We start from the raw sequence: 24,534 nt of genomic DNA, 5'->3' as shown, positions 1-24,534 counted from the left end.
TTAGCTTTTGGTGTTAAAATCATGGGAGGAGATCAGGGGCATTTGTTCCTACAGTTACTTATAATGTACGTGGCTCCAAAGGCTCCCAGGCAGGGCGCAAGGCGAGGCCATCTACCTTTAGAACTCCTGCTAAAGAGGAAGGTCTTAAAGTAAAACTAAGCCTCGGAGAAAACTTAAATTTTATTCCTACCTGAGAACTATCAATAAAGTTAAATGCAAAGAGAAGAGCTGGCCACTAAATCACGGTCTCTGTGCTTTTCTGAGCACAGGATTTCCATTTGCAGCAATTTCCAAAATTTAATTTAAATTGTAAGAGGTAATGGCTAAATACTACATAACTTCCATTACTAAAATATTCAAGTGATATAATATCCCAGCATTTCACACACACACAAACACACACACACATCTTCCAGTTCAGGTAAATCTGCAGTTTGAGGGTTTCGGGTCTGGATTTTAATAGGTTTTATAGAAACAGAATTATAAAGAAAACTTTGGAAATTATAACAAGTATTTTTGCCAGAAGTCACAGTAAGCTTTAAAATAAACCATTTTGTGTTTTTTGTATTTATTATCTTAAAGGTATCATCAACTTGATATTTAGGAAAGCATGCTCACAGCAGAAAACAAACAGGAACTGATTCTGCCTCATTGCCCCTCTTATGGAAAAGTTTCAAGTTACATCAATCTAGTTATTTTTTGTTGTTGTTCTTTTCTGATGTATTCATGCAAAGAGCTAATAGCCAGCTATAGAGAAAGCTGCTGATCTTGTACTTGCAGCTGCGCAAAATGTGAAATAAACTGGATTTAATCTCTAGATCTGCCATTTGTTCATAACCTAAACAACTGGTCTCAGAAGGCTGCTTCTAGTTTGAAATAGCTCAGTCTTAGGAGCCTACCTTCAGAGATTCATAACCAGTGTGTCAGTTTGCTTCCCTATAAAAATAGGAATATCCTCATAATAAAAGAGCATCATAATAAAAGATTATCCTTAAGGATAATCATGCCTGTCTGTCAGTTAGCTACTCAAGAATATGCAAAAGCAAGAGAAGCCAATAAATAATGAAATGGACTACACAGTGAGCTCTCTCTAGGATGAATTGAACAACTAATTTAGAAGATTATTTACAATTTGTTTTTATTTTAGCAACTCACAACGATAGGTACTAAAAGGAACAAAATTGCATTTTGAGAAGATGATTTTTAATTTGATTTTGCCTTTAACAATAAAAATATGTATACATTTATAAAACAAGTATACACTAACTCAGGGTAGCTAATGGGATTTTTGTTTACTCCGTTGGAAAAAGGAGACTGTCACCACTCTAAATACAAGTGTCCTTCATGCTTCAATGTTAAATTTTCACAAATGCTCACCAGCAAGGCAACTCTAACAGATCCAGTTTATAGTTAATTAAAGCAAGGCTGAAATCTAAATCTTTAGTTCACTACCAAAAAACACTGCAAAAACTGCAGTCTCCACTGGAAAAGGTGTGGGCCATTGAAATAAGTCAACAATAAAATTCAGCTCACAAGTTTTATCACTGATTCAACAGGGAAACAAAGAAGCCATTGTCAGAAGTGGTTACGTCTGGGAACATAAAGTCAGGACTTAAATAAGTAGCCCGATATTCAAAGACTCTCAGCAAAGTGCTCTTTCTGGAGCTGGTGGCATTTTGACCACCTGCAACCACACTCTGGTTCTCAGCACAGATATTTAAGGCTTCTGCTGCTACTTAAAGCATTCTTACTGTATACGAGACTCACAACTGAATGTACGTTACCCATACAGGCACTGCACATTTTTTCTGAAGCCAATAGCTCCTGAAGTTGTATGATTATTTTACACATGCATGCAATCAGTAAGACTGACAATTACATGGTGTGTGTATTTCTTATACGCATTTATGCGTGTATATATACACATATATGTATATACAGAATATGTATATATACACACTGAGTATATACTGTGTACATACACATACACTTGTATAAATGCAGCTCCCAAATTCTAATCCCAAATGCTTGAAACTTTTGGTCTTTACTGAATACTGACACTTTTCAAAGTCTCTTTTGTCTCCATTTATGTTAGTGCTTTGGTCATGTGAAATTTTATTTATGGATGGATTAATAAGGAAACATTGCACTCCATTTCAGCATGAAGACAGAGTATTACAAAAAATTAAACTGTTTATCTTTTTTAGGTATACATTAGAAGCAAAAAGGAAACAACATTTGAACAAAGAGGATCAAATTAGCAAGACTGGGAATTGTTTTTGCACATGTAATTTTTCAAATGTCCTTGATGACAATTCATAATATATAAATTTAAAGACAAAAACCTGGCCAGTCAGTAACCTTCCAATTCAGTGACTGCAGGACTTGGCAGTAAATGTCACTGCTAAAAAATATTTCACTACATTAACTTACTGGCAACCACATTTGCTGAATAAGTTCATAAACAGCCACGGGAAAAAAAGACAACCAGAAATAAACTTGCTAATGATTCACTCTTTTCTAACATGCATAAACCTCAGCTTACAGAACAAATAGATATGTAAGAATAAAGATATCCTTTACCAAGACAGTTCACTTCTCTATTCACCTCATCAAGGTCAAACTATAGTCCAGGAACAGGTAAGAGTAATGTATTGAAGACAGGGAGGACGTGAAGAATAAGTGAAAGGAAAAGAATCCTTCTCAGGGAAAAGACGAGCACATGCCTTGAAAAAGTAATCAGTTTTCCATTTAACAGTTTAGACTAGGTTTAGATCATTCCTAGAAAAAACACTGACGACTTGTAAAACTAAAAAAAATAAAAAAAATAAATAAATATCATAATTTATCCATATTTATCAGCTTATAAATGGTTCCACCTTAATTACTTCCCAGTACTGAAATACATAGGACCAAAACAAAAGGACACAGAACCTGAAACAAAGGTTATTTTTCCTGCATGCTTACAGTCGGCTAGCGATATCAGTCCTACATGACATGAATGTGTCACAGACTCTCCAATCCTTAACTGATGTTTTGAGGACTGTCACTCTCTCCTCCCTTTTTTTCCTGCTATACCCTTTGAAAACTTCACGGCAGTCTGTGGGAGAGCCTGACTTCTGTCTTCAGTTGCTGAGGCAGCAAGCAGAAGAAAAAAAAGACAAAAAATGATACAGACTGTAAATACATTTTACCTAGAGAAACATATGAAATAAATAGAAGTGGATGAACTCAGCTTGCCTCCTTATTTTACACCATCCCAGAGCTTATGGATTTTCAAATCATTATTTAGGCTGCAATTGGAATACAAAACACATTTTGCAAAAACACTGCATGGAAAGTAGTTTAAGGAGAATAACAGTTTTGTATCAAAATAGAATCACGAAGACCCTTCAATCTGCCTTGTTTGGTTTCTGCGTGAAAATACAGTTGAAACAACTTTCTGCGTACTTTGTTTAATACAACTGGAACTGAACAGAGGCTCTAATACATATACATACTCCTGATGAAATTAACTAAACAACTATCTGTTTTAAAACAGAAATAACGGTAGTGTCAAGAAAATACTGCCATGCCTACAAGTTACAATGTGAGGCTCGCCTGTATTTCCACAGATGGGATCTTCAGAGTCCTTATGGGGAAGGGAAGAGGGGAGGCTTCCTCAGAGAGGAAATAGAAGGTTTTTTCAAAACTGAAAATTCAACATTTTGAATAAAATATGTTTAATGTTTTTGTTTTTATGTAAACAGACCTTAGGAAGGGATCTGACAGCCTTAAGAAATTACCATTTGAAAGAAAAAAGGTCTACATGCTTCATCTTTGATCTACAAGACAGATTTATCACAGGACAGGATGACTGAAGTTTATTCATTAGCTGATAACCTCCACATGCAACCCAAGCCTTTAATCTGCAATAAAACGGCAAACGAGGATTGGGCTCTGAGGAAAGGAACTGAAGTCAGCTTGGCTGAGGGGACATGCCAGTGGAAGGCCAGGGGGGAGACAGGGGGACAAAATCCCACATGAAGAGCCCTATCCAGCTGCTTGGACTCCTCCATGCCCCAGAGAGCTGGAGACCATCAGGCTCACAGGGGCCCCGTGCAGTTAAACTACATCTGCATCATATGGCTGCTGTCTCTGCTGAGATGCCCAGAGGTACCTTTTCATTAGCAATAAAATTCACATCACGGCATGCACGGCACTCTGAAAAGAATAGCTTCCACTTTAAAAGTTTTAAAAATCAAAAGCTATGTACTCGATGGGGTCTTGTCATTTGTTTCACAATGCTAGTGCCATGATCACTATTTACACAATCTGTGAGCCACTACCACTACAACAACCCAGGAGAACCTGAAGTCCTTGCACCTTCAAAGCCAGAGATTTAGTATAAGAACACAAGCAGAAAAGCAAACAAACAGAAACTGCTTATTAAATTCAAAGCAAACCCACAAATTCTCTACTACTAAGATCACAAGTTAAAGGCATTATGGTCAACAGTCTGCCTCTTGGTAGAACTTTTTCAAGAATTAAATCTTGCAATTATGGAAAAGGTCACGACTATGGCAAATTTAAATATTTCCAAAAATGCTCTAGAGGAAGAAGAAGGAAAACAATCCATATTAGCACAGGCTAATGCCCGGTGATGAACCACAAAATGAGCCCACAAAGTTCTCCAAAAGACATCAATTCCTAATTTCTTTCAAATGAAAATTAAAAAAAAAAAAGTTAACAGCTGGTAACAGTTTCAGTCCTGCTTTAAACAAAGGAAACAAGTGCTCAGGGACACAATGACAGAAGTGAGGCTATCTAAGGCAACTATGAAGGGAGATAAAGTGGTCAGCATCGACTCCTCAGTCTGACCTCTCCAGCTCTTACAACAGCAATTGCACTGGACTCTCTTTGTAGAATGCTTTTGAGATCTCTAGATAAGTGATCATTAAGAAAGCTGTATATCTCACAGCAGAGCGATACATGCATTTCTGTACCTACTTCAAACCGAGAAACGAAGATGTTAAGCAACGTGCCCAAGGTCATGCAAAGCTAAGGGCAGGCACAAACCACAGAGCCCCGACTCTCACAGCCCTTTAGAAAGAATCTGTCACAGTTGGGCATGCACTAAAATAAACAAGTAAATGTCTCTGTATTTGACAACGTCTGACCTACCAAAGGAAGTAGTTTCAAGACAAGTGGCAAGAAACAAAACACAGCTGCAGCAGAAAGCCCTACCAGGGAACAGCTAAGCACCAAGAAAAACTAGCACCACCTTGTAGGATATTTGTCCGACTGCCTGCTGCAGCACCACACTTGCAGAGCTACACTTAAGAAAAGGCAATTCCAGCCACAGAGGCTCTAAAAAAGAAAAAAAGGAAATTTGAAAAAAAAAAAAATCAACAAAAAACCCCTAAAAACACGGTGGCGTGTGCAACTTGCCACACACAGAAAACCAGAACACTACCAACTGCAGTTTCTAGGACATTGTGCACTACCAAGACATGACTACCAGCTGCCTATGTAGTGAATCATCACGTTAAAAAATGTTGTCATTTTTTTCAGTCCACTAAAATTTTTTCTAGAAGCTGCAAAATTAAACTATTCTGCATCATAAACAAAAATGAACCCAATAAACAGATCTCCTTTTGACTTCAGTAGGCCCATCAGAACTTATATTATTCTGGTGTTTTCTATTTTGTTATAATCGTGTGGGTTTTTTTCTCAAAAATATGTCAAAATAAGTGAAAATTAACCTCTACCAATTGCTCGCCAGTTCTTGCTATACTAAAGCAAACAGGAAATGGTATTCTAGTTCTGAAATTCGCTTTTGAAATTTAAGTCACAGAAAAAAAAAAGAAAATAAACAGAGCATTTTTCATCTGATAATGGAAAAAAAAAATCATGATTTTGTATGCTACAAACATGTAAATAAATATTAAAGCTTTTCCTCATTTAAACTGCATTTGGAATATCCTAAGCCATTAGTTAAAATGACAGAAGAATATAGCTACCTGAAACCTATGTAAAGAATCTCTCTTTAACAGGCTTTTAAAGATTGCAAGCCAGAGCATCTAAAAAGCACATCCCTGAATAATTTAAGGCTCCTGGCATCTACACTGAAAGAGCTCCTTTGCTAAACCTGGAGGAAAAAAACAGAGGTAAGAGAAAGAATAAAGGTCATGAAAGATCAGCAACAAAATCACTACTAAAAAAAGTATTTTTCCTATCTTAAAGTTTAATCAGACATGGAGGACCATGGATTTTACAGCCAGCCCTTCCCATTTACTGTCAACAGCTGTGGTCTAACATTAACATTTACCCCTTGGCAGTGTTAAGTTAAGGCTGTGATGGTCAGGGAAACAATACAGGAACAAAATGAAAGAGAAAGAAGGAAACCCATCAAGAAGGCGAAGCACAGCACAAATCCTCACTAGCAGAAATTCAATAACAAATAAAAAGCAAATAACTGGAGTTTATCATGAATTTTAAATGGGTAACCTACATTTTAGGGCAAAAGAAGAAAGAGAAAAGAAAAAAAAACTCTGGAAGAACAGAACAATGTAAATACATATTATTAAAACAGAACAAAACACAATCATGCTATTAAGACACCAGGCAATCGGGTTTGGTGCAGCGTAATCCCCATTTATAACCAATTGTACCAAGGTCGAATTACAAATCGGTGTATTGTTGACAATACCAAGTTTTCTCTGCCAACTACATCCTTTAAACATCAGCAAATCCTACCTACTTCCTCTTGTGTCTGTCATAGAAACCATCCAAACAATGGGAGCAAGCAATCTTCACCTCAACAGCTATTGACTTCGAGCAAACTGAACACTTTATTCATTTTTACTCCTAGATTGGAAAGTCCTTGCTGTTCTACAGTATCTGAAAGCCTCGCCACTGATTACAACCAGTTCAGGATCTGGCTCCTCCTCAGTATATGAAAATGGACTTGAAACAATAGGAAACCTTATCTGAGGAAGTTAGCACAGGTCACCACTCTCGACACGTGAATAGTGACTTTATATGGACAGAAAAACAGCTTAACTAAGTCTTATGAATTAGACAACGATTTGCAAAAAGTGTCACATACAGAACGCTGATTTAAAAAAAAAAAGCATTCATCTTTTTGGAGAAACAGATTTTGCATTTTTGCTTTACACAACTTTTCACATAATTATTAAAAGAAGAGCCATTAGGAAGTCGCTTGAATATATAGCAAACAGGTCAGTTGAAGCGTAGAACTGGATTCAGAACGGGGCAAAATCAACCTCCCTAACAGAGAATTTCCAAGTAAATGCCTGTAAAAGTGATTCCTCCCTCTTTCTGGGGAATTTTTATTTCTTATGAGAATGGAAATGCAAGAGTAAGAAAATTACACTATTTAATATGCAATTGCAGTATTTTTCCAGTGTAATTGCAAGCCGAAAAAAATCTCTTATACCCATTTTTCTCCCTTAGAACTCAAAAAGTTCAGTTGTTGCAGAAAGCAGGTTACAAGAAACTAAACTGTGATTTGTTTTTCAAATTTCATTCAAACAGGCTAGTTGTTATCTACTCTTCATTCTGCTCACTCTGAGCTAAACTACAAAAATGTTCTTTGTGATAGGTATCCAAAGTTAAAAAAAATATTTAATAAAAATATAATACAGGATGGACAAGATGGGGCTTTGGACTCTGTGACAAAAAAGAAACGTTTGCAAGTGCCGACATTTCTAAGATTATTATGGTAGGAAGGACCTCTTTCCAGAAGACATAATGGAGTAACAAAACAAATTCAACTTTAAATAGGTAAACTGAAGTTTAAAGCATTAAGGGGAAGCCTGACATGCTGGATCGTTAGCTAGTAGAAATGTGCGTAATTCCACTAACATCAATAATATCATACGAAGTTATGCTAGCTGTTGATCTCACTCATAATATCTAAAGCCCACACCTAACTATAAATATATATATTATGGTTGCTGTTCAAAAACTGATTGAAGTTTAATAGCAACTCATAATTGAAATATTCATGGTCCCAAGCTAGCTTTGAAGTTAAATCCCTAAGTGGATAAAGTGAACTGTATATCTAATCTAAACTAAATGTTTCCCTTAGTTACTAATACCAGTGCAGTTTCACTAGTTAAAATCATTATTGCAGAACAGAAACGCAAAATGCATGGCACTTTAAGGGGCATTTAATCCTGCTCAGTGCTAGGACACAGCACATGTTCTTGGCAGTATCAGTTCCTCCGCTGCCTTCCACATCTTTGCTTCAAGAGTTGACTAACTTGGTCATTTCTAGGCAAGAAAGTTTTAACCACAGCTTTCCAGTACTGCTACTGTTACCGAAGTTTCTTACAATTCCTTTCAATGTTACAAGTTTCAATTTAAGACCACAAATCTACCTCAGTTTTAAAGCCCATTTCTCAAGCAATGAAGCTAGAAATAAAATGTCACTAATTTTTGTACCTGGACTGCAGACTGTAACTGTCTCGGTGGAGCACTTCAGTTTTCTTTACATATTCTGCAAATCACACACACACCCCCCTACCTATATACAGCTCCATAAGTGAAATTTGTATCAGGTGGGTGACCACAGTGTGGTTGCCCCTGAACTAGAAAGCGTCCGTGACCTCCTTCACTGGTTTATACTTCTGTCCGTCACCATTTTTGGCTCAATTAAGTGTATTCAATACTGAACCTATGAAAGCTTGCCCATCCTCTCCCATGTTTAAAAAAAAAAATCAAAATAGTAAAAAAAAAAAAAGGCAAAAAAAAAAAAGTGCTCCTGCCAGGCTGCTGCCAGTAACAGGTTGAGCACTGTACAGACTTCTAGATTATATATAGTAAGTCATTATAATGGAGTTTGAAGGCAGGTTTGGATCCTAGAGAAAACAGTCACAATTGTGTTACTTCAGCAGCAGTAATTTCCCCATGGCTTTGGTTATGTTGATCTCCGTTCCTGTTTCGCAGAGCCCACAGCTACATACATTATATCCAAGTATATGTCTCAAACTCCATAACCTTTGCCAGAGTAACTCTCCAGGAAGCTCTCCTGACCTTTACTTAAGATAAAGAAACCAACTGAAATGAAGAAATAAATGTTCCTTTGATAATACTGTGTAAGCTGTGGCTAACAGCATTAATAAAATAGCCATATTAGGAGAATTTCTTTAGCACCAAAAGCAGCGACCAGCTTCAATGGAGCTTTTCATTCACAATTCACAAATTATCTTCCAAGAATCATTGACTTGTTGTGTAACGATAATTGTGGGTTAATAGAAGCCCTAACTGAACTTTGTACTCTTACACAAAGGACGTATGCATACATGACTATATTTGGACACAGCTCCATAGTAGGATAAGGTATCCGATTTTCAACTGGTAGAACAGTTTTGGCTTTCATATTATAATTTAATTTTAAAAAAAGTCTTTGAAGCCAGAGGTAAAAAAACAAACAAACAAACAAAAAACCCACCACTGTTACAAAGGGCAACTTTAAAAATTTAAAAGTGACCATGACTGTTGGTTGGTCTATGTACACGAACTTCTAGAGAAAAACAAAAATACATTGTTGCTGTGCAGGTATACTATCAGAGTCCAGGGGATGAAAAAAACTTTTTTTTTTTTCTTTTTTCCCCTCAAAATGTTGTTATGAATACTCTCAATAAATTCTTCTTAGAACAGTTTCTAAATAACTGGAGAAAATCCTCTAAAAGTTTTATAAGAAAACTCAACAAGTCTGAATTTGTTTTTTTAGGTTAAGGACTATTTTAATGCAATTCTTTCTAATCTCTCTAATTTTAATCCTAACATTTCAGTACATGAATGCTGTATTTAACAGCTATCTGGTTTAGTGAACTGCAGTAATTCACTCTGATAGGATAAACTATTTAAGTTGTTTAGCAAGACAGAAAAGCTACCATGTGCTCTGCTGCAATCAGCAGACACTGTTTAGAAGAGACCTCTGATGATGGAGAGAAGCATTGCCATGAGGAAGAAAGATGCATAGAGAAGCTCCAAAAAGTCTGTGACTTCATCAGATAATGTTTCTCATGCCGTTTCTTTACTACACCCTTGCAACCACCCAAAACCACAGAACAGCAGGTACAGTGAAGGGGACCCAGCGTTTAACAGAACAGTAGCACTTTAGCAGGTAAAGGCAAGACTTGAGGGGTAACAGGCTTAAAAAAAGTAAGTTTGGGGACATGTTAAGTAAAGTAGCAAACAATGCAAAGCATCCAGTGTAATGTAACTCCTGCTTCCTCCTGTTAATTCAAAGGGAAATTTCGTTTGAACAACAAAATGCCACATGCTAAGACCATCTACAAATGCTTCAGCAGTGGCTGAATTTGATTGATTATGTGGAGAATTTTATTTATTTATTTATACACAAAACATACTGAACAGCCTGATTTCTGCTCAGCAGAGCTGCCTCCTATGTCCCACCATATCTGATCCATACTGGCTCAACACACTCCTCTCCTCACTCTACTCTACGGACACAGAAATTCCCTCCACCTCCACAATGTGAGTTTTTCCTTGCTTCCCTGGGGCTGGGGGGTGGGAATTACAGGAGAGGGCCCCCTGCTAAAAGTTATACCTTCAGCCCAAACAACTTCTTTAGGCTGCACGTCAAAATGCCACTTTATCTATTCATCACGCTGATGTCACCGACCCGCGAAAGGAGCTATCACATGACTACAAATGACACAATAAATGACAAATATGAAGACCCAAATATAAATATACAAATACATATTTTTAAGAAAGTGATGTTTCATACTATACTTACAACTTTCAGCCTGATAGTCTGGCACAAACTGCTCGTCATTGTCAGGTACCTGAGCTGAAGAAAGGAAAACAAAAACATAAAAAAAAACAAACAAAAAACAAAAACAAGGAAAGAATTAAAAGAAGCCATTAAAGCATAAATAAAGACTCTTGTGCTTAATTTGAAGCACAGCCAAGATTAAAACTCGGATTTTTTTTCTCATTGTCGAGTATGAAAATCAGGCAAGCACATCATTTTAGTATCAGATAAACCCTGGGGTGAAGCTGTGCGGTGCAGTGTGAGTCCAGAGCAGCACCGGTACAGAGCAATGGGGATGGGAGGACGTGGTTGACACTGGCACTGCCTCACTCCCTGCATGAGGGTCTGGACCTACCATGCCACTGGTAAAATCCATCAGTGCTCATTTTCAAAATATCTGCATCAAAGTCTACATAAAACCAAATCCTAATGTTTAACACTTATGCATCTTTAACCCCAAACTACCACACCTTCGGCTTACTCAAAAGCGATTCCAATTTTTCATTGAAGTCAGTCAACACAGTAGAGGTTTTTTGTTATTGTTTTAAAAACTCAAAAAGAACTATTTTACAAGACCACAGAATTCCTGGTTCAATAAGAAAATTTCAGACATCGAAAAAAAAAATATTTACTTAAAGCAAGAATCATTATTAACATCCATTCACCTTGTGTAGGAACATCCTCACTTTTAGGAAACTTTCATCACAAACCTGAGCTATAAAATACAATCGTTTCACGGTCTGCTGATACATAATTTTGCGTCTGTGATACCACAGTTCCTTTTCATTGTATATCTAAGACATTAGCCATCTCTCATACTGTGTTGTAAACTCATTTATACCATTTAAGCTGAAATACCACTGAATGTATATTATAGGTGAATACATTCAAATAACTGTCAAACATTACGCTGAGAAGCGGCATCCTAGGAGAACGACTCGTTCTGGGTACATCCCGAGAGAGATCCAGCTTACTGTTTCTGAACTTTGTCACCTTGTCCTCAACATACACTAACTCAGAATCATCACAGCAAAGCTACATAAAATTATCTGTTTGAAAATATTTCAATTTACACAGTTCTTGTCTAAACACGAGAAAATAATTCATATGATCTTAATTAAAAGTTAACATTTGCCATGATCTGGTTACCCAACAAGATTTGAGACGTAAATACTGGTTATATAATCATTTGTCGAAACAGCAACTACCCACACCATTAAATACGTTAAATGATAAAATAGAACTTTAATGCTATTCTGAACACTTTCTAAGTTTAGGAAGCGTACATTCCCCTTTATATATGTGCAATTGCTACCAGTTTTAACAGAATTTGTTTGAATTAAAAATACATGTTTAATTATAATTACTCACAATTATTTTGAATGTGCACTACAGTACTCTTCATGGACCAGACCTCCAATCCTTACTCAGGAAATATTTCTAATGACTTAACTGAGAGATTTTTTTTTTCCCCTGGGTAAAGAGTTCAGAATCAGGCTCATTATATGAAAAATTATTTGCTCTCCATTTTAAAATAAATGTTTAAAGTCCTACTGTCTTAATTGCAGCAAATACCCCTTAAGAACAAATGACCTTGGGAAATCTGCAAAAACAGATTTGAAAAGAAGTGTAAGATAAATACACGAAGTGTAATTAGCATTACTCTGAAAAAAAACATAGCTATTGTTTCTTTGTTGTTAGTTTTTTTTAATAACCTACCCTTTTAGAAGAAACCAGTACCTCTGAGGACATGCGAGCTCCTCAAAGTTTGAAGCTGTATAAAACACGTATTTTACCAAACCAAATGTTCCCAGTATTTTTGATGCATTAAATTTCTCTTTCCACCAGAGAAACCACAGGACTTTTACCAGAAATGAACTCAGGCACAATATGAGTCCAAATACTAGCACTCTGCAATTTCTGACATTTCATGCAGTTCACTGCATGCAAATGTTAAGCATTTTCCTTACAAAAATGCCAAATATTTGACTGTCACAGAAGAATCCAATTATGAAATCAAGGTATCCTACTTAAAAATCAGTTCCTAATGATTTCTTACATTTCCAATTGTTTTTGAAGTACATTTGAGTACATTCAGAGTTAAAGTAATTTTAAAGTTAAAGTAATTTTATCAAGTAATTTCTTGTTTACAGAAGACACATCCCACGCATTTTTCTTAAGCCAGCTATCATTTTTAAATGCAGTAAGGAGGCTAGTATGACTCTAATTTTTTATACACATACATGCATTTTTTATACATATACACATATATATATGTTACTTTGTGAATCCCGGATATCCGAAAAAGGCTAAAAGAAAACAAAACCCCTCCTGTTGAAATCAGGAAGCTACATTTAGTGATTGCAGAACTGGGACAGCAATCTTATATAACTTTCTAGACTGAACTCTGCACACTGGACTGCTTTACCGATGCTTTGTTCTGGTTTTACCAGTTTAACTTGACTTACTCCAGAACAAATCTGTTGTAGAGAGATATGTATATATCAGTAAATGAGCTCTTTTTTTTCCAGCCAGAGAGTAAGAAAAAATAAAATACATCTGGTTGACTTGTCACAGAAAACCAGTATATTACTTTAGAGATACTGTCATTACCCCTGATTTGGTCTGGAGTAAACAAGAAAAATATACTTCATTCATGGGTCACCAAAATTTATGAAGGCATATTTAACAGAGATCAAGGCGCATCACTTTATCAGTACTCTAGATATAGGTGGAGACTACGCTGTCAAAATGTATTTTAAATACAATATTGACATAGCCTTAAAAGCCTCTGTAGGAAAAGGAATACAGCAAGTTAAGAAGTGTCTAAAACTCTGCCAAATATAAACAAAACAAATAACAACATCCAAAATGTTAAACCCAGGAACATACATTTCCTACTGGAATCTAATTTTAGTAGCATCAGTACCTTAGAAACAAGCCCACAAGCCTATACAAAGAAATTAAAAGGACCCGCTAACCGTTGGAAATGAGAACTTAAATTATTCCTTTGTTTAATCCGATACTATTTTTAAACTAGCAGAATTGAAACTTGCACACGATCATACTGCAGAAATGCAATCAACCATCATCAGCCCAATACACAGACTTCTTCCACCAGCATTTTGCTGGAAGAGGGCAAATTGTTGGGATACATCATCCCATTACTATTCAAAGGGAAGAGGGCTTTTGTACCTTGAGTTTGGATAATTACAGGCAGACTTGTAGCAAATTAGACAGGTAAAGACGCTTCAACCTGAATTTCCGAAAGGAAAATATAACTTGCAGCGTTGCAACTGTGTGCACATTTAGATACGTATGCCATTCATTTCCTCTTTTCTTTTATTCACAAATACTGCAATTCAGGCAAGGCTGCCATAAAACCTTCATTGGTCTTCTGTTAACGTACTCAACACAAGACACAATGCATAAATCATCAAAACTTTTTTTTTTTTTACTTTGCCATTCAGAGGAAAATTGAAAAAGATCTCTGAAATGATCATCTACCTGAATGAGAATATTTCCCTGAGCTACTTAATTATGGGGGTTTGAGAAGGCAAGTATATTCCAAAAGACTAATAAAAGGTTTTGAAGGATATTAAGCACGTGGCTTTTACTGCTAATAGCAGAAGCAGCTACATTAGTTCATTCCACATTCAGAGTCATCAAGTCTCAAACTCCTGAAGTAGAGAACATCTGCAGCATAAGCTATCCAGCTCAGTCTAGACTATTACCAAAAGTTTTCTTTTTCTTCTGATTATAGCTATAATGTCTCAAGAGGATTTGGGAAGTGTACAGAAATGTTAATAATGATCTTGAGGATATTATCAGTTTAGATTTTACAGTTTCACTACCTACTGAGTTAAAATCAGTTTGCCAAAAGCAAACATTCACAGCACAAAAATACTTGTTTGTAGTTTTTACAGCTTTAAAAAGCCTTTGAAAAGCTGAACTGACAGCCGATTTTGCAAAGGGAAAGCAATTTGGAAAAAAAAAAAAGTTTAAAATTAGGGCCTGTTAGCTTGCTTTCATTGCAAGTAAACAAAAATAAAAAGCCCCCATTAACAAGCATCCAGGACAAAAGGAGTTAATATTTAATTAAAACCAGCTCTATCCACTGTAACAATGACCTGGAGCCAAACAAGGCAGAAGATGTATGAGTCATTCTTTCTGCCAGTGAATGAGACAGCTGATCTCCGAAGCAATTCCTCAAGACAAGCAGTCAGAACTGGAGTTCTGCCTCCATTCACAAAAACACAGTCCAGCATGAACCATGTGGCCCCAACCACAAGCTTTTCATGTCACACCCTTCCAGAAAGCTACAGCAAAGTAAACTTGAACTTTAGGCATAAACACACTGATTTCACTGCTTTGTCTCAAGATGCAGCACAGACCTGCTGAGGAACGTATTTAATAAATGAAAAGTTAAGCGAACTACAAAGGGCTTAAATTTAACTCTTCCTTCTCCCAATCACAAACTGCTTCCAAAAGCTCAGCTGCACTCCAGGGAAAGGTGTTGCTGTTAAAAAACGGAAACCTTCCAGAAAAACAAGAAGCTGCAAACCTCCTCACTTCACTTAAGACTTTGTTTTGGGTAGCAGAACACTTCCTGCAGTACTGTGTTCTCTGACCTCAAGCTTCACTTCTAGAGCTAAGAGCAATTCACTTTAAAATATCAATGATTTATTCAAAGTGGCAAAAGAAATTGAAATTGACAGGGAATTATATATGAACAACAGTATTTTGGCTTCAGCTAAAGTAAGACTTCAGTCCTCAACAGTAATGAGTCTATTGAGTTTTCTTTGATTCATTGTTACTTCTGAATATCTGAAAGATTGTACAAATTTTAAGTATTCCTGAAAGAGCTGGGGGGAAGAGGGGGGTGTTTGGTTGATTTTTTTTTGGGTTTTTTTTGGTTTTTTTTGTTTGTTTTTTTTTTTTTCCCACAGGAACAACTGTTTCTAACAAAGGAGCATTCAGAAGGCAAAACAGTGACAAATTTCAAGATGGTAAAAAATATTACTTCCCATAAGCACTGGATTTGCTGTCAAAACAACCCAAAACCCTTTTTACATAAAGTGAGATGCTCTGACTAACAAACTTAAATACAGCTCAAAACTAGCTCCAGATCGCAAAATTCTTCCTTATGTGAATAATCCCTAGGAATATGAAGATGGGTTTGTAGAATCTGCTCTTCATTTGCTGCTATACTAAAAATGAGAAAAAAGTTAGCTTAAAAGGAACACTCACATTTAACATAGCTACAGCCCTCACAGTTCACAAACCCCATTATGCCTTTGAAAATTTTTGAGTAAAAGGCATCTACTTTTCCAGCAAACAAGATTGTTAACAAGTTTATTCCTACACAACAGACTTTCAGACTTGTAGATTTCTGGTGGGTTTATTTCTTTTGGATTTCTTTTTAAAAGAGCACCCCCTCCCTCCCCCCCATTGTGCCTAATCTAACTTTTCTCGTACACAGATATTTAAGATCAAGAGTTATAAGTATCTGAAAGGCAAATATGTCTGATCACTAAAATTAAAAAAAAAGGCAGCTATTCTCTGTATTACAAATTCCAAAATGAAAATCTTTTCACTGCTTTTTAGAGTGTCTGTCCCCATGAGACAGATTTCAGCCATGGAGGTATTAAATTATAATTTCTTGACTATTTTTGCGCCTAAAGAAACGTGGATAGTTCTTGAATATGGCTACATAGCATTTGCCTTACAGTGGGTAAATTTTACAGCTTTTTGGCAGAAGAAAGCTAGTTAAGCTGCTACACATCTACACTGATTTAAATGAAGGCACTTTAACTAGACTAATATTTGAAGATCTACCACTTTCTTTAATTAAAAATAATCCTTTGAGAACTAGAAACTACTCATTTTCATACCTCCTCATTTAAGAAATAAACTAGAAGTCAACACTAGCTTACACATCACTGTGACAACGGTGCATCCTTCATGACAGGAAAACAGAGGGCAGAAACTGATTTCCTAAAGGTCATTCCAAATCTGGGTATTAATTATTTGAGAGAATAACCTACTTTCAGATACCAGGTACTGTCTTTTAAACACTGGTAGCTTGTAGTAGCCATCCACGCAAATGCAGCTAAGCTGCAGTAGAGGCATGAACCCATTACCTGTAGCTATTATTTCAAACCACTTACTGTTCACTTAATCTCTTTGTATTTTTTCAAGTGACCCAAAGAACTTTGTATTTTATTTCTCAGTTTATTACCATCTGACAAGCGTATTATCTGTTGCTCTAAGAAGCAGATCTAGTGCATAAATTCATTATTTGTCTTTACTTGGGATGCCTTTTACATGTTTTTAACAAGCTCTAGGGGAAACTAGTATCTGAAAGAGTAATTTTAAATAAAAATTTGAGTTTTTTGTTAATCTGTTATTCGCCCAAACCCAAATGCTTTCACAACGGAAAGGAGACTTTCACCCACTAAGATTTGTTCTCTCTTCTTTTTATTCCAGAATAAGAAGTAACAGCTACCATGATGAGATAACATTGGATTAATATTTGAACCATTTTTTTCAACTCACTGAACAATTGCTATCGGCCAAAACCAATCTGATTCCAAATATACAGAATCAATAAAGTCATTTTATAATATTATCATGACAAAATGTTGCCATCAAGTTATTTAAATATAAAACAAAAGATAATATCTGAATAATATTTTCCTTGGTTAGCAATAGGCAATTTTAACTATTTCCTTTCAAGTTTGAAGGTTGAAACAATTATTAAAGGCTTCCCACTTTCAATTTAGGGCATCAGGAAACAGTTATAATCTATCTTCTGTCCTGCATAACAATTGCCATGAGGGAACCTTATTCAGAGTAAGTTTTACATCAAAATAATTTAGATTCTTTTCTACGTATTTAATACTACACAGAGTAAGAAGCAAAACTCATTTCCACAAAAATCTAGTATGCAGCTAGTGAAATACATTTTTAGGTTTTCTGAAAGTACTATTCAGCTTGTTAATTATGGAGTAATAAAATATTAGAGGCTACTGAATTGTTTACATTTTCGAATAATTCTTTAATACATGTGAACCTCCCACCATTTTCAATCAGGAAATAATACATTTTTTTGGTGTTTACTTGTTTGCCACCAACTTCTCACAGGTGACACTAACTGTAAAAATCTCCAGGCTAAAAGATGTGATGTAGTAAGAATAGTTTCAGGAAAAGCAAAACAAAAAAATCCACAAGGATTTTTTGTGTGTCATAAAATGCAACTCACTTTCTTCTCCTAACTAATAAGTAGATTTTTGACCTGGTTACTCCTCAGTGGGGATCTGAACTCGTGGGAGAAACCTGGTCAGCTGCCACTGCTTTTCTTAAAAAGGGTCAAGATGCTTTAAAATTTCATGGTCATTTCCCTGGCTCCAGAGCATTATGAAAAGAAATATGTAAACATTACCGATGCTGCCAAATTGGCAGACTTCTAGCCTATGAAGGTCCAGAAGAACATAAATGGACACATCTAGCAATGGGTAAACAAGTCTGATTTCAAAATCTGTTTCCTGGCTAAGCTCAATCATGTAGACATTTCAGCAGAGCTAGAATATACTCAAACACTAGTATATTATAAAGACTACCAAAAGTTGTTTTGGGTGGGTTCTTTTAATAAAAATTTGGGATCAAGTTAATAGCTCAATATTTTATTTTCTCATCTTGACTTTTTATTTCAGTTTTAGTCTAGCCTTTAGAAAAGCTGTGCAAAGCTTGTGTTTTATGGAACAGCTAAAACCATGGCGTGGCCTGAAACACACAGATTTCTTAAAATATTTCTATAACACTGAAAAATTTGTAATATTTATTTGTAATATGCTGTGGAAAAATATAACACCATTTAGCGTTATTATCCTCTGCTACATGAAAAGGCAACTTTTTTTTTTTTTTTCATTTTTAAATACTTACCAGATGATGCTATCTGCTTTTACAAAGGTTCCTCAACCTAGCTGACACAGGACTAGACACCTTTCTCTCTCAAAACCTATCTAAATTTATTAAGTGAAGTAGACTCAGCTAAAGAGAAAAAAAGGCTTTCAAACAATTCATTCTAGTCTAAAATAAGCAGTGCCTCCAGAATAAAAATTGCCATTACAGTCACTTATGTACCTACAGAAATGATTAAACCAGTTTTACATTCCATATTATTTTTCAAACTTACATTACTATCTGCACATGCATTATGAATCTGCTTGTATTTTTCTGACTTATGATCAAAGAAATTTAATCATTTTCAGAAACAAAAACATCCATGCCAGTGAAAAATCAAACTAAAAGTTCTCCTCTCCATCAAAAAAATAGTATCTTTTGAGTAGCATTTTAACATACTTCTGGCTTGTTAGAATGAATGAGATGATAGAAAATAAAGAGATCCTTAGGAAAATTACCACAGGGAGACAGTTACAGTTGTATCTGATCATTATACTACAAAAATGATCTTAGTACAGGACATCCTGTTTTCAATGATTAGAAAAGAACCATATTAATTCATAAAAATATATCCTCTGATCCATTACTTTAAAGAGGACTTTTTGATTGCACACAGAATAACCACATGCTAAAAATAATGCTAGGAGAATAAAAATGTCAGCAAAATAAACAATACCCCACAACTTACTTATAGGTTAAGAACTTCACTAACTATATATAAAGCTGTTAAAACAAAATCAGTATGTAGGCAAGTAGTCATCAGCAATATTTCCCTCTTTCTATGAAAACCAGCAGCAAGCAGTTCACCCCAACACTCCTCCTTTCCCAAAAAAAGCATAACATCTATTCTATAAACAACTGTGCATAGTCCAGTACAGGATAAAAATTAAATATATGTGAATACTCACATTCATTTAAATCAGGATAAATTTGGAGAGATTATGTTAACTTGCATCAAAATCATGTTTATTTCAGATGCAGAAGTTTACATAAAAATTTCAATCAGAAATATTAAGAACAGACAATACATAAAAATCGTTATTCATGACATAAACAGGATTGTAAATATCAAAGGAAAAAAAATCAGAAAATATTGCTGAAGAGAACAAATACACTTCAACAAGCAGAAAGCTACCTTGCATTTTGTTAAAGTTCTCTTAATGCAGCAGCTCATTTTTTGTTATTGTTAAATGAATCTCTCAACAGCTACTCTGAATTCAGATTTCTACATTATTGTTCTTAAACCTTCTCGCTTCAGCAGAATGTGCTCTGCAAGATTATTTGAAATACTTAAAAGCACAAGCAGGTGTAAAACAGACCGATGCCAGTTTTCTCATCACCCAGTACACAATCTCACAACTACAAATACGAAGACAAAAATAACATGCAAAATATTTAAAGGTTTCTGGAAAAAAAAAAAAGAAAAAAAAGAAATAGTACTTTTTAAGTATTCCATACACACCTAATGTTCTGTGTTGTGAACAAGGTGGAAAGAAGACACTTGCACTTAAATCTTGAAGCATCCCGTCCCGATGAACCCAGAGAAACTAATTTCTGCCATCAGAAAAGTACTCCACCAGAACACCAAATAATTATATGTGCTGCTCTAAAGGAAACAGCAAGCCCAGTTCTGGCTGTATGTAGTCTCTCGAGGTACAATAATATAAACCTGATCAATTGCAATTAAAATCTGAACAGAGGCTTAGAACTTGAAGTCTTGGTGCATTAGTTCTTGCCAAAAGCAGATGTGATTGTGAGCTGGAAGCAATTTCTCCTGGTAATTTGTGATGACACTGGGTAGAGCAGCCCCAGAGTCCCCAAAGACAAACTCATCAGAGGCTCTAATGTATGCATGACACATGAGGTGGCTCTTTTAGAGCTCAATTAATTGGGCTGAACATTAAGACAGCAAGTTCAGGACTTTTTTTTTTTTCCCCTCCAGAGTTGTTTTTCCTCTTTTTACAAGCAGTTTTTTCCCTTACCTTCTGCAAGCCATGTCTCCTGTAATTGGCTCAGATCTTGAAAGAGTTCTGCAAAAAGATGAAGACATGGATAAAAGACTCACACCTTTAATCTCTTCATAGGATTAAAATATGTTCGAAAATATATTTTTCCTGAAGAATAATGTACATGAATTCTATTTTGGCAGTCAAACATACAGACGACGCAGGTATTTTCAGGTTGCAGTTAATGATTTTTCTACACCTATTAATAAAAAAGAAGTACTTACTATATTATTTTACCAACTCTTGAAATAACCAGAATCTTAACCAAGCTCCATAGTATAAAAGGCTTATTCAGCAATACATAGAAAAGTTTAAAATTGTAATCTTTCTTACAGGTGAACTATTTCTCCTTATACAATTCGGGCCTCCTCCTGCAATATCTGATAAAGCTCTCTCGGACTTCAATGGGAGTTCTACCTGAGCAATGACTGAGTATTTTTATTAGTAGGGCTGTAACTATCATATAAAAATTTTGAAGCAAAGACCTGAAATGCTGCAATAGCAAACAGAAATGGGAAATCTTTTGTACTTCCCCTTATGTTTTACTTTGTATGACAAGAGAATCACCACTATTTCCTCTATGCTATACTTACTGTACTTTTTAAAAGTGAAACCACTTTCTCCATGGACTGAGTTATGCAGCAGCTTATCTTTTTTTGCAATTCACTGAAATCAATTGCTTATAACGGATGTAAACCAGAGCAGCATTCGGCTTACTTGCAAAGCTCAGAAACTCAGTTATGAAAATTCTGTTTACTAAGACTAAGTAGGATATTTGAACTGACAAATGGTTTATTTTTAATTTACTGTATTTTGAGAGAGACTTCCTCTTTTATGAATGCTGACAGATAACTATTTACATACACTTAAATGACAGAGGCTATTCATTTATCCTGTGGACTGATACCTCAGGTTCATGTTGGGAAATCACTTAACTGAAAAACAGAAAGTTGTTTTCTTTTCAATCTACCCTAGAATAAACTTTTCCAAACCAGTAAGTAGGGATTTGGAAAAGTGTATCAATGTATCTTCACCCTGATAAGATTTATATAGTGGTAAGTTGTAGGCCCCTATACACCTTCCTTTGTGTCTTATGTACTTACAGGGGTGTAGGCGTAGCATCTATACTGACCCTGTAACATAAAGAAGTGTTAACAGCTATTGTAGCTTGAGAACTGTAGTCTAGCAATCATGTGAGTGGCTACTGATGGGACTAAGTTACAAAATCTTTGGCCCTCCAAAACTTCATCCACTCTAGAGCTCCTTAACCGAATTTGCCAGGGTTTTTAACCCTAACAGTGTTACACAGCAATAGAAACAGGCTACCAGACACCAGGACCCTGACTACTACCTCTACAGTAAAGCTAGAGTGAAAACTAACAGTCTCCACACCGGCATTCTCACTCCTGCTACGACCAGTGAACACACATCAGTGAAAAGGATGTTAAAAGATGGGACTAATGAGGAAAGCCCTGAATCTCAAGAAGCCCGAAGGTGAAGAAGCCAGGTGCCATGACTTGTGTCAGATGCTGCAAAGGCTTGGCCTCAGTGCATGACATCCGTGTGCCACATGTGCAGCAGTACCTAAAATGCAACAGGGTAAGTCAAGGAAAGAATATCAACTTTATCAGTTTATTGCCTTTGCTAGTTTGTTTTGCAGTAGTAAATGTAATTTTCTTGTCTTGTTTATTTCAGATCGATCTAGATATATTTATCTCCAAAATAAATAAATAAATAGCTTTCAAAAAGCTTCTCTGCATTAGTAAGGGGGGGGGGGGAGAACAAGCCCTCACCTTCTGAATCATGAGCCAGGTCTCTGTTAATGAATTTTCTTTTCCTGACATTTGTCGGTCTCTCATTACAGTTTCTCCCACGCGGATTCTATAAACAGGAAAGATCAGTTACTTTAGAAATCTGAGGGTTTGTGGTTGTTGTTTTTTTCAATCAAGAATACTCAAAGCCGGCATGAATTCTTTACATTTTCAAACAGGGAAATGATCGTCTTGCAGCCTCCAATTTCTAGCAAAAGATACTGCTGAGGACCTAACATCCTCCAAAAGATTCCTGTGTCTAAATGCAACACATTTCTATCTATCTATGTAGACATCTATTCGTACAGTTACATATATAATGTGTTCAAGCAGTAACACAATACCATGTATTTTTAGTATCTAAAGTACACAAACCTACACAATAGCATATAAATCCCCTCTGCATAAGCTACACAGGAGAACCCAGATATGAATTATAATAGACTGCTTTGTTTCCCTGTGTTACTTATAACATAGTTTGCAAAGTCCTGAAAGGAAAAAAAAAAAAAAAAAAGAGGAAAAAAAAAAATGTTAACAACGTCTGCCTCAACTTCATTCTTCTGAGCATTGCAGGCAAACACAGCCAGAAACTTTGAACGCAGCTGTTGCTGCTCTTGCCTCTCTCATCCACTAATCATGTGCATGATTTTTTAATCATCCCAAAACTGTCTTTAAAAGAGCATGATGCTTTATTGAAATAACTAAGAAGATAGGCTCATCTTGCAGGCAAAGCTCCCAGATGAAGAATCACCCCTACAGCGGTAACAAAGCAGATACTCTGGCTGCAAAACTCCCCCACAGAAATAAGTCGGAGTCAAGTTTATAAACACCAACTTTGAACTGATCACTCACATTGGTGACCATGTAAGGCACTTGCTGGTCATAAAATCCATCCATTCTGCAGCTCTTCCACAAGTCTTAGCTCAGTGTTTTATTTACTGGGCATTTGATCTGGAGATTTCCTCGGGATCTCGACTCCAATCAGCCTAGAGGGGAATACAAGATGGCTTTTAGATTTTAAAAAAAAAAAAAAAAAAAAAAAAAAGCAGCCATGAATGAACTGCTTGAATTTGCATAGCTAATTAACCTCAAAGAGTCCCATTCATAAAAACAACCCTCCCTTCTCTGCCTTCACCTGGCTTACACGCTTCTGCCAGGAAAACACGGAGCAAAAGCACTTCGAGGCAGCAGCAGAAAGCAAGGCGAGAGGCAGGGTTTTATTTACACTCCCCGCCGTATCCCCCGGGCGATCCGCGCAAGTGGCAGCCCCGACTCTCGCAAACGTGTGCTCAACTCGTAATGGCGAACGGCGGGGCTCGCCGCGCACCTCACGGCAGCGGCGGCGGCAGCGCCCGCCAGCCGCAGCCACGCGCGCACACGCACACACACACGCACCCCCCACCCCCACCACCCCCCCCGCACCGAGCCACCTTCTCCCCCCCGGGATCGCCTGTGCAGCCCACTACCGCGCAATCCTGCGGGGCGGCGGACAAAGTTGCGGGGAGGACCCACCTGAAGGCCACGCGCGGCGATCGGCTGCAAAAAATTCCCTCCAAATTTAATAAAAACATTAATTATTCCCCGGCACTTCCCCCTTGGAAGCAGCCAGCGCCACTGACAGAGCTCAATCCCGTGGTTTTTCCTCTCCTCCTCCTCCAGGGGCCCCCGAGCCGCGCCGGCGGATCCCCGCCGCCCATTGGCTCCCCGCGCCCCCCGCCGGATCGCCGCGCCGCCCGCCCCGGCCCCGGCCCCGGCCCCGCCGCCCCCCGCCCCGGCCCTGCTGCCGACGCGGGGGGCGAGCCCCCGCTCTGCCCGCGGCTCCTCCGCCGGGGGGGGGGGGGGGGGGAGGGAGGGAGGTGGCGGGGATCGGAAATCGCAACTCGGGCGCGTGGCGGAGTCGCCACACGGATCGCGGGAGCCTGCGGCGGGCACACCGCGTCCCCCACACCCCCCGTGG

At 37.1% G+C, this 24,534-nt stretch overlaps 1 protein-coding gene across 3 annotated transcripts in view; it reads right to left on the bottom strand.

Annotated features, from left to right (window-relative positions):
• ETV1 (ETS variant transcription factor 1) overlaps positions 1-24,275 on the bottom strand; it is a 68,136-nt gene extending 43,861 nt beyond the window's left edge. Inside the window, exons 1-5 of one of the 3 annotated variants that reach the window (XM_087774047.1) lie at positions 24,090-24,275; positions 23,430-23,563; positions 22,560-22,647; positions 20,743-20,790; positions 10,778-10,831 (exon numbers count right to left, since the gene is read on the bottom strand). In XM_087774047.1, the coding sequence (XP_087630173.1) occupies positions 10,778-10,831; positions 20,743-20,790; positions 22,560-22,647; positions 23,430-23,474 (235 nt within the window). In that variant the 5' untranslated portion in view covers positions 23,475-23,563; positions 24,090-24,275. Of the gene's footprint in view, positions 1-10,777; positions 10,832-20,222; positions 20,556-20,742; positions 20,791-22,559; positions 22,648-23,429; positions 23,564-24,089 lie in introns of those variants that run through there. The other 2 variants (XM_087774039.1, XM_087774058.1) reach the window with 2 other exon arrangements.
• Positions 24,276-24,534: the final 259 nt, after the last annotated feature.

This window comes from Nipponia nippon, unplaced genomic scaffold (genome assembly GCF_047370975.1).
Source record: "Nipponia nippon isolate SJK-2023a ecotype South Korea unplaced genomic scaffold, ASM4737097v1 scaffold_1, whole genome shotgun sequence".
NCBI lineage: Eukaryota > Metazoa > Chordata > Aves > Pelecaniformes > Threskiornithidae > Nipponia > Nipponia nippon.
Note: the sequence above shows the minus strand (reverse complement) of the source record. Positions and strands in the feature narration are given on the sequence as shown.